This window comes from Plectropomus leopardus, chromosome 6 (assembly GCF_026936395.1).
Source record: "Plectropomus leopardus strain MGB_pleo_1.0 chromosome 6, ASM2693639v1, whole genome shotgun sequence".
Taxonomy (NCBI): domain Eukaryota; kingdom Metazoa; phylum Chordata; class Actinopteri; order Perciformes; family Serranidae; genus Plectropomus; species Plectropomus leopardus.
Genome location: NC_142181.1, coordinates 14,402,304 through 14,413,568, shown reverse-complemented (window position 1 = coordinate 14,413,568; position 11,265 = coordinate 14,402,304). Strand labels below are relative to the sequence as shown.

The 11,265-nt window shown below is 39.4% G+C and overlaps 1 protein-coding gene across 1 annotated transcript; it reads right to left on the bottom strand.

Annotated features, from left to right (window-relative positions):
• Nucleotides 1-13: 13 nt before the first annotated feature.
• On the bottom strand, nucleotides 14-10,551 carry taf15 (TAF15 RNA polymerase II, TATA box binding protein (TBP)-associated factor). Its single transcript, XM_042486807.2, has 16 exons — nucleotides 10,404-10,551; nucleotides 9,608-9,632; nucleotides 8,820-8,853; nucleotides 8,629-8,710; nucleotides 7,992-8,049; nucleotides 7,437-7,573; nucleotides 7,126-7,303; nucleotides 5,288-5,322; nucleotides 4,695-4,727; nucleotides 4,246-4,355; nucleotides 3,021-3,150; nucleotides 2,839-2,931; nucleotides 2,659-2,734; nucleotides 2,456-2,544; nucleotides 2,075-2,204; nucleotides 14-456 (listed from the first exon to the last, which is right to left on the bottom strand). The coding sequence occupies exons 1-16, from the start codon at nucleotides 10,411-10,413 to the stop codon at nucleotides 417-419; spliced, it is 1,260 nt and encodes a 419-aa protein (XP_042342741.1). The 5' UTR covers nucleotides 10,414-10,551; the 3' UTR covers nucleotides 14-416.
• Between the last annotated feature and the right edge of the window lie 714 nt (nucleotides 10,552-11,265).

Below are 11,265 nucleotides of genomic sequence, written 5' to 3'. Positions count from 1 at the left end.
CAAAGCACAGGGAAAAGATCACAGTTTTTATTATTTTGGAAAAAAAAAAGAACCCCAGTAAAACATTTAATCCGTTCATACAAAACAATGGTACGGCCTACCTCACAAAAACATCTGCAACTAGAATCTGAGAGGAAATTAAAAAGATGTACAAAGAAATAAAACAAAAAAGCAGAGGAGAAACAAAAACAAACATCTGACCACATGCCAACAGTGCCAATCAGCCCCAAAGTCCCCTTACAGTCGCTGAACGCATCCGCCTCTCGCTCAGATGAGTTATAGTCGGGATGCACTGGCTTCAAAAAAGGTGCACAAATCAGACTGTCTGATTCCCAGTCCTTTCCCCCAGTTTTCCCAAACTAAGCCCTCCCTCCATGGTGAACTCCCGGGCTGTATGGTTTCCATCTGCTTAACACTTAATATGGCCGGTCTCTTCTGTCGTCTCTACGGTCACCTCTGCAGAGACAAGACAAAATTGTTTTTTTTTTATTTTAAATAAGACCAATATTCACTTTTGTCATTGAATTTAACCTTCTGAACGACAAAGACGAGGGTGTATGAAATATGGTGTCTATTTCTCCTCAGTCACCCACGCCATTGCCTGTTAAATCTGTAAATGGATAACATAACTTGCTTTCAATAATAAGGCCGTCCTTCCTTTAACGGCCCTCGTTAACGCAGCACTTCACCTTCAGTGAGCAGCAATAAATCAAAATGTGCAAATACACCAGACCCTCAAAGGGCACAGACATGCTTAGTGAAGGTTGAGGAATATGTAGACACAACTCGGCTTCATACAGGATTCCCCAACATTTTCATGGATGAGTCTTTTTCTATGATTTTTCAAGGACCCTTAATAAACAAAGACACTTTCGTCCTACTTGCCTTGCTTTTTTAAAACAGATTCAAACATAATTTTACTTAGCTGGTACGCATAAAGGAAGCGACTGAATGTGCAGAGTAAATGAAGAATCGTGATGGCAAACAAAACATTACACATCAACGCAGACGAGATCCGTTATGTCAAGCGCTTCAGAAAATAAGGGTCATTATTTTACATTACATGGAAGGTTATCTATGAAAGACTGCTGAAAAAAAAAAATCATGACTTCAACAATTTCAAGGATTTAAACCAATTCCAAAACTTTTCCAGAGCTGGAAAAAGCGAATATGAAATTCCATGACTTTTCCAGGTTTTCTATGACTGCAGGAACCCTGATTTTAATTAGCAAGGCATTAAAGTGAGTCTTGGTGCCAAGACGCGACCAAAACCCATAAGTGCCTGAAAGAAGTATACTTAAATCAGAGAGTGACAAATGTATTAAAAAAACAAAACAGGATATATACTAAAGGATATATAATATATAGTTACATTTTGCAAAACAATATTTTGCTGTCTCTTCAAGTTTAATAGTGGCCTTTAATGGTGACAGTTTTGTTTTTAATGTTCAACACTTCAAGTATGCTGTGTACTTTAGTACAGTACATATGGTGTCAAATTGGGACACAGTATTTGTTACAGAATTTGTTGACCAATCTCAGCCAGGCTTAGGACTGCATGATAGTATGAAATATTGATTATTGCAAAAACAATATTACGTGGAATCATTAAACAGATATTAATGTGCGCTCATTTCTCGACTCAGACTTAATGTATTAATGTTGTTAAAAATATAAATTTATCAATACATATATTTTGAATATTAGAAGTGTTTTCAATGCTCATTCTTGGTTGCATCGATACACCAGCTGTGCTTTCTCTGTCGTTCTCCGCTGAAGCCTCGTTACATTTATTACTTAATAAAAATATAAAGCTTGTGTGCCCTCAATGTCATTTCTCCCTCCAGTGGTATTGAAATAGACATTTATCATTTTTGGTGAGCACTGGTCTGACAGAGCAACTGACTGTTTACTGGCTCCAGACCAATTTAAGATAAATAAATGCAGGCAGCGCCACACGCTGGTCATATAATCAAACTACATCAGCTAAAACAAACGTACAGATATCACCCTGCAGAAAGTCAGTAATAATGTAAAATGTGCATAATGTAAAAACCAAAAGACATTAACCCACCGTCCCATTTTGTAACCGCCTCCGTATCCGTCACCACCTCCTCCGTAGCCTCCTCGGTCTCCCCCACGGAAACCTCCACGACCTCTGTAGCCGCCTCTGTCACCGCCATAACCACCTCTGCTGCCACGATCTGCAAGCAGTCACAAATTAATATCAAAGTAAAACAAGAGGAAGATATTTCAGGGTAAAACAGGCGCTGGACAGACATGCCGTGATGTTTTGCCAACGCAGAGAGGACCAGACCTCGAACAAATGGCTTTACTGGTGTAACATTTTTTTTAATGGTATTTTCAATTCTGCATATTTCCATGATTATGAACAGTTAGCAGGGAACTCCTGGAACAACTTTTTCAGTTTTGAAATCAAGTTAAAAGCACTCACCTCCACCTCCAAATCCTGCATCTCCTGGTTTGGGAGCACCGCACTTGTTACACTCTTGCCGCCGTGCAAAATTCATGTTACCACAAGAGCTGAGGACCAAGCAATCAGAGGGAAGTTTTATACATAAAAAAAACTCGACGATTGAGTCCCTTCTTCTGAATATTTACAGCCCTTTTTCTTAGCTTTCAAAAAGGCTGACATACCTGTTGGGACAGGGCCAGTCTCCTCCCTTAATGTCAAAGTTGGGTCCTCCTCCGCCACCACCACGACCTCTGAAACCTGAAAGCGACAAACAATTTGTCAAAAATGCCAGAAGCAGCAAAATTAAAACAAACACTTTAATTCTGAAACCAGATGTTTGAGACAGCGCAATCGATGCTGACCTCCGCGTCCCCCTCTTCCACCACCTCTCTGCGTGAATTCTGCCCTGCGGGTCGCGAATGATACTTTGATCGGTTTTCCATTGAAATCCTTGCCTGAAATCAAAAGACAGCATATCAGTGAACACCCTGAATATGAGTGTATGTTTAGAAAAACTGACGGATTCTCCGGTTCTCACACTTACCATCAAACCAGTCAATAGCAGCTTTGGCAGAGGGCGGGTCATCAAATGACACTGTGGCTTCTCCCTTTGGCCGACCGGTGGCTTTGTCAGAGTAGATGTTGATCATTGGCTGGCCGGTCTTCTTGTTCACCTGAAACCACAAAATGAACGTAAGATTCTCTGTTTCTACTTTTGCATTTATGTAAAGAGTTGTCCAAGTGGAAGTAGTATCAAGTGTCAAATTTTCATGAAGACGTGATATTATTGTGTCACTGATATGCTTCAAAAATGATGTCACATTTAAGTTACAACATAGAAACGCATTCATTCCTTTTGTTCTAGATAAAGTTTTTGAGTTTGAACAGAGTTCGGCTGCACATTCAAGGTGACAGCATCATTCACATAATGTATTAAATAAGCCAGGCTTGCCCTTTGAGGTAATGCGTGCTAACTGTGTTAACAACATATTGTAAATATGCAACACTATTCTTTGCTGACATGAGTCCGGGTCGCCATTGCATGAAGTTGCTGTGAGCTATAAATTCACCACTTTCAAGCAGAAGCCATAAGATAACGTTATCTCTGAGCAACTCTTTTCAGCTGTCTGTAACGGAGAGCAGCGTGAAAGCAAAGAGCACTCTCTCTGCAGCTAAATCCAGGAGCCGAAACGTCCCCAGAAGTACACAGACCGACAAAAAATGACTGCAGAGTCTCAGTGGACAGAGGGGTTTCCGAGTGATTTTAACTTCCACTTTCAGGGGCAGCCCAAGTACACACACTGGCTGTTAAATCAAGTCTCCACCGTCATAAGGATTAGGACATTAGATAGGGATTATGGCTGGCAAACAATTCATTTTTAAAATTGCAATTAAAGACAGAATTTCAATAAATAATCTAAATAATCAAATTTTTTAACCGCATGTTCTCAGTTCCATTATTTGGCATACAAAACACTTATTAAGTCCACCCTGAGAAGATTAAGCAATTCTTACCAGATTGTCTTGAGCAGAAAATAAATGAGCATTAAGTGGGAATGTCTGTAAAGCAAAGACTCATGGGTACCTATTGCACCTATATTCATATAAATATATTGAGGTCAGAGGTCAAGATACCTCAGTTAAATGACCGTGCCATTTTCCCATCACCAAAATCTATTTCATATGATACCAGTATCACCACTCTAGCTTTAAAGCTCAGCCCGGTGCAGCCTCTTAAAGACAGTAATGTCGATCCGTAATGTCAATACCTTGATGACACCAATTTGCTTGAAGAAGTCTCCGACTTCCTGAACTGTGGCGTCTTCTCCCAGTCCCTGGACAAAAATGGTGTTGTTGTCAGAGTTGTCCTGCTCGCCAGCTGTGGAGGAGAAGATCCATGGAGAGAAAATGTCAGCATCCATTACATATGGAGATCTTTGTGTGTCCATCACACAGGCAGAGGCAGAACATTAAATACAAACTGGTGCCTGTTCATTCCCACACTTACACATTATTATCATACATTTGGGAATACTCATACATTTTAACTATATCTTTTTTTTTTTTTACATTTTACAAATTCAAATACATTAATGCTAAAAAGAATTTAAAATTGACATCCTGCAATCAGACTATAGTGACTAGGCAGATTTTGGATGAGAGCCCATTGATCGGGACAAACCCCGGTTATTCAGTCACGTAATGCTCAATGTCTCACCTGGTTCATCCCTTGAGTCGTAGTCTCGAGAGCCTGTAAAACAGACGAGAGGGTGGAGGAGAAAACTTGAGCAAGGAATCTTAAATACTGTTGCACTTTTTCACATAAATAATCTTTAATTCCATCCCTACCAATGCATAATGATAAAGAAAATTAAACAATGTCCATGTTTAAGGCTCTCTGATGGATGTTTTCATACCGTTGCATCACATACCAACACCGTGCAACAAGAACAGAATTGTTCTGGGGTTTTTTGAGCTTACACCAGAAATGAAAACAACCAAAATGTCTCCAGTTTTAGAAAGTTTTCCTTCTTCGTCCTGGGAGCACCTCTGTCATTTACAATCAGCCCTTGTCTTCATGCAACAATACCATAATTTTAAAACTCAGGCTCCATGTTCTTTTACCATATCTGAAGTCATTTAAGAGAAACCCTGCTAAGATTAACAGGTGGAGTCCCTTGGGCTCTGGACATGAAAATGGTGGCATTCACCGAGTTTTTTTTTCTTTTATAAATCCCCCTCTCTTTTCTTTTTTTGCTAACTCAAGTTCTTTCCTCCCCAACCGACACAGTTCTGATGCTCGTCACTTACCACCGTAATTTTTGTAGCCACCACGGTCACCACCTCTGCAGAGGAAAAATTGGAGATATGATGGCTTTTCCTTTGTCCCAACTGAGAGCTCAAAGCTCCCCTACATCCCCATCAGTATGCACTCCTGCCAGGGTGTGCGACTATGGTGGAAATGTCTCACACGAGGAATGCGTTAGTCTTTGACATTAGAGATCATGAACAGACGACTAGGCAGCTCTGACTGAACAATCAGGTAGATGAGTGACGAAGTCAATTATCACATCTGGGTCACCATTTACAAAGAATTTGGTACTTTTTCTGTTTACATGACCAGATTGAATACCAGAAGCTGGAAAACCAGCTGATTTCTTTTTTTTTTTTTAACATGAGAGGCCAAATCGGTATGAAGGGGTGTAGCATCTGATTAGCAATCTTCCAATGAGCGCGTTTATGAGATCCTTTAACTGAGGTCCAAGTTTAAGTTCAATCACTCTGAACACCTGTAGTATAAAATGTAGATCCATGTTAACACAACACACATGTTCGCCATTGTCAAATATACAACACTTGAATGAAACCTGTTGAATGTGAAGCAGCTGAAGATGTGGCTCCAGGTCTAAGGGCATCGTCTCAGTGGAGTTTCCATTGTTCAAAAACTATCATGTGGTCCTCAGAGCACAAGAAACACACCAAAATTGGGTTTCTGGCAATTGGAAACGTATGGTTGCTGGAGAATTAACTTTGCTAAAATAATGAAAGCACAAAAAAAAAAAAAATCCTCGTGCTGGATCATGTTAAAGTGACAAAAAAAAACCCGACTCTTGCCTGAATCAGAGGTATTTGTCGAACAATCAAGACAAAGTTTGCCAGTCGACTTCACATGTTACCTAGCAGACCAAAATGTGAAATGTGAAATGTCTAGATCGTGCCACAGTCGGTCTTCGAAAATTCCAAAAATGCATATTTTCTTTCACTGTTCTCAGACACATTGGGCAGATTGGTACAATCTCTCTACAAGACTCTGATATTCTACTTTTGCAGGTCTTAAAGTGGAAAAGGACCCATTTAAAACTGTGAAGAAGATTGTTTGCAGTATACATGTCTGTTCAAAGTACAAGTTTTCTCATATGTAAGAAAGCTCTCTCACTTCGTAAAGGTGTGCTGCAGCATAGTTCTCCTCGCAGAAACATCTGTCAGTGAGGCAGAGCGTGTATTTTTTCCTCAATGTCTCACTTTAACAGCCTCTTTGAATTACACTTGGTGTCTTTGCATGTTTGACAGAAAAACTGTCAACTGTTCCGTTGCAGAATGAATGAAACCTGTCCCCATGTCTGGGATATCATTGTACATTCAGGTTTGTGGTGCCTTTTCAGGTCGTATTTGGGCAGACGTGTTCAGTCTCCATTCATTAACGTAAGACTCCAATGATAGGATCCTTGGCGGGTCGAACAACTCATCTCTAACCTCTGATTAACCACCAGCTTTTTTTGTGATTACAGATCATTTAACAGCAACGTGGATTTAACACCAGCATGTCTCTGATGCAAAACTTAAGAAGAATCAGGTTTTGTGTGGAGGAAAAAAAAAAGTTATCTGACAGTTCGGACACCTGGAGCACAATGCAGAGGGGTGGCAGATATAACATGTGATCTGTGACGACTTTGTGTGAATCCAGTTTTTCAAAAGTAACAAAAAATTACTTGAGTTTGGGGATCTGGAGCACAAAGCAGATGAGTGGTGAAAGTCATCTATGTGGATGGTTTGTAGCGGAGTGATGATGTGTTAAGTGGCAACAAGTCATGTCTTATATTTCACAGTTAATAGAGGTACCTTGGGGGCAGTGGCACTACGCAACTTACCCCATACCAGGAGGTCCACCTCTTCCGCCACGGTCGTAGCCACCACTGCGGTCGTAGCCGCCACTGCGGTCGTAGCCGCCACGGTCGTAGCCGCCACGGCCTCGGCCTCTGTAGCCCCCACCTCCTTCGGAACGATCTTGGTCACGTCCATACCTCCCACCCTGACCACCACCTTCACCTGGTGGAAGGAAAGACTGATTGAGCAACTACCCAACATGACTTATTAGACGGCAACATTTGTGTTGCAGTTGCAGCTGCTTACAGATTACTGATGTGATCTCTATATTCATTTAAAATCAAGTTACTTGTACCATCATTCCATCTTCCATAGCCACTGCCACCTCCGCCCCCCTGACCGCCATAGGAGCTATGCTGTCCATAGCTGCTGTCTCCTTGACCCTGGCCACCAAAGGAACCTTGCTGCCCGAAAGAGGATTTGTCTCCATACCTAGAAGTGGTTTTAGTAAAATCATTAAAATTCGCACAACAGATATGTCAAACATTTGAATCCATCATAGAGTTGTTTACATTAAGACAAGTAGTTAATAATAAAATATTATTAACCGTAAAGCAGAGCAGAAAGTGGTATTATGACTATTAGTAAAAAGTGACCATGACATATAGCTGATGTGCTGATTTCCACAACAGACAGTTCACTTTTCGAAAAAATGAAATTCTGCCCGCAGGTTCAACAGATGTGTAACAATATGCTGTACGTTTTCTTTTGTGTGTTGTTTAATGATGCTCCCCGTCTTAAATGTAGTATTTCTTGAATATGTCTTGACGTTATAGACATTAAGAGGCAATGAATGTCAGTGAGATTCATCCTGCACAGCCAAATCAACAATGTGATATTAGCGTCTTACCCAGAGGAACCCTGGCTGTAGCTGTCATAGCTCTGTTGCTGGGATTGGCCATAACCATCTGTCAAAAAAGGAAATTTACAAAATTAGGAAACATCAAATGTATTTGACAACTATCAATCTTTTCTTTGTGTAAAACTAGTAATGGAGTAGGATTGGATCATTTTAGGTCTTTCTTCACCTGTTTGATCATGTAATAAAGCACTGGATGTTTTTGGTTTTAGCCAGTGGCTTTAATGAACATGCTGGCCTTACTCTGTCAACATGTTGTTAAATTTACCGTTGCAAATCTCTTACAGTAAACATCACCTCCTTACATTTTAGTCACAATTATGACAAATTACTCTGGATATACAGTGCCTGTGAATTTAGTGACCGTCCCCCTTTGAGGGAATAATTTTACAGCTAGTGTGATTTTGATGATAAAACAGGCCTACGGGGCAATTCAGAAATAGATGGATATTTAAAAGCAGCTTATTTGTGTTAAGTGCACATACTACCCTTATTGTAAAGCACTTTGTGCTGCATTTCTTGTACGAAAGGTGCTATATAAATAAAGTTTATTGTTATTATTAAAAACATGCTGGTGCAAAGTACTAATCATGCTGCACACTGCATTGATTAAAAAGACACACTATACCTTGTGGTCCCCCAGCTTGTTGTCCATAGCCACCATAACTCTGCCCCCCAAAAGAGCCACCGCCATTTCCTTGTCCATAACCCTGTCAAGAAAGCCCAATTTGACAGGATATAATCAAAAGAGTAAAAACTGAATTAAAATTACAACGCCTACAGCAAACAGGCAGATATTAGTTTAGGTAAGGGTCTTACCTGTCCACCCTGCTGACCGCCATATGATCCATAGCTATAAACAAATGATAAAAGCATTTATCTTCTGATTTTCAGCGTATTCAACTCTTCAACAACTCAGTTATACATTCACCCTTTGAAACCTGGAGTGACACCACTTTTTGTTTGCTGCTTTCAGATGCATTTTGCAAGCATTTAAAACCTCAAACCCTGAGTAAATTGGTACAATTTCTTTCAAAAACACAGGAAAAAGGGCAAGAGGCAACTTGGAAAAAGAAAAAATCCCACCAATTTACATAAACGTATAGATTTCCCAAATCATTTTTATTAAGCTAAGTAAATATCTAGGGGGAAAAAAAGAAGAAAAAAATCTGTGGAAAAGCCATATTTATTTATTCAATCATTAATTCACTGGCCATAAGCGCTGGGGGGCTATCACAGGACTGACACAGGTCATCAGCCTGACCCGCGTGTCTTTGATTTGTGGTCTATAACATAATTGTTAATATAAAATTATTAGAATTATACATTTTAAGATAATGTTTCTTGTCAAATATTTGCTAATTTCTTGCAATTTGTGGGAGATCTCTTGACCAGATGGTCATTGGTGTTTTCTCCTCTGTTTTTGTAATAAAACAAAACAATTTGCTCAGGTTTCAGGGGGTCAAATATGCTTGTGAAAGGCATCTAAATACAGAACAAAAAAACTGTTACTGATCCAGGTTTCAACGGGTTAATCGTGCTTTGAACCAATGTACTCCAGTGGAACAAATACAAACTAATGTGCGGCTTGTTTGTTTGTATATTACCTTTGAGAGCCACCGTAGCCTGAATCTGAAAGAGAAATAAACTAATGGTTAATGTTAGCTTAGCACAAAAGGCTACCCGATAGAATTAACACGTGATTGCGTAAAAAATGTGCCATGTTTCAAAATGACTAAGCGGGTGGTTAACCACTAGCTTGAGGGCAAATATAACTGTTCATAATGTAGGACAGCTAGTTGCAGCTACATGCAAACAGGCCACGCCACTCCAGTATAAATGGCGGTCAATTTGGCTAAGGCTAAGGCTAACTCTTGAAACGAAACAAACCACCATAAGTTAATAAATGCAGTCTTCATCGGCACGGTTCGCTTTAGGCTTAAATGTTTAGATACGAGTATTGCCAACTTGTCTTTGAATTAGATATGTCCTTGTAGCCAAAAACATTTGTCTTTCAGCGGTAAAACAATGGGATCGATATAAACAAAGACGCATTCATGCTCGCTAGCGAACCCTGAAAGCTAATGTTAGCTAGCCGCGACAAGGCTAAGATCAACCTGCGGTATTTCCAATCTACATTACTGGCACAAGTGTGTAAAAATCGACAATATAGTGTAATCACAAACCCTGCACCGAGAAAAAAGTTTCACGTTACTTAAACACCCATCAAAACTAGCGTTGCTCTTCTAATGAAATATGAGCCATGTTCCGTGTAATAGACGGAGCCCTTCTGGCCTCGCGGTTGTCCGCTATTTTAGCTCCGATGCTATTCGACCCACTTTTCACTGTCCATACAAAAATAACACAAACACTGACAGACAATAACGATCCACGACGACTTACCAGTGGCCATCCTGTGACGTTGTATATGTAGTTAAAAATACAGTGTAGTATATTTAGTTGATTAAAATCCTGGTTGACATCTACGCAGCAACACAGTGTTGAGCGGAGCCACAGTGCAGCACTTCCCTTATGCAGCGTCTTCTTCTTCTTCTTCTTCTTCTTCCTGTTTGAACGAGCTGCTCGTCTTCAGGGTGAAGTTACTGTACCGCCACCCAGCGGTAATAATGAGCGGTGCAATACAAACCCAAACTCACTGTCCTGACACTTCCCTGTGCACACTGTTTAGTTTTTATTTTCTGTGTTATCTGTTAACCCTCTGAAACCTGAAACTGGCTTGATTTTCTACAAAACATGAAAAGCAGCCATTGAGCAACTTTAAGAAATAGACACAAAAATAGCAAGAAATTAATAAAAATATATATATAAATATATATATATTTATGTCTACTCTCTGTCACAGAGAGTTGAGAGTAACGCAATTTATATAAGTCAATTAACGCAATAACGCAATTTCAATCCTCTGTTTGTCTTGTACATACTGCAGAATTGACAATAAAGCTGACTTTGACTTTGACTTGAAAAAGTTACAAGAAAATTACCTGAAATTAGCCAGACAAAAATAAAAATAAAAGAAACAAAATAGGGTATGACTTGAAAAAAAGCTAAAATAAAATTAGGAAAATAATGTATATATAAATAACTAATTTAAGATTGTTGTAATAATAATAAATATATATATACATTTTTTTTCTTAATTATTTGAAAAAAAAAATCTGATGATTCTCTCTCTCCTTTTTAGCTAATTTTAAGGTAATTTTCTTTTTCTTTTTGCAATTTGTGAGATATTTCATGCAAAGTTGAT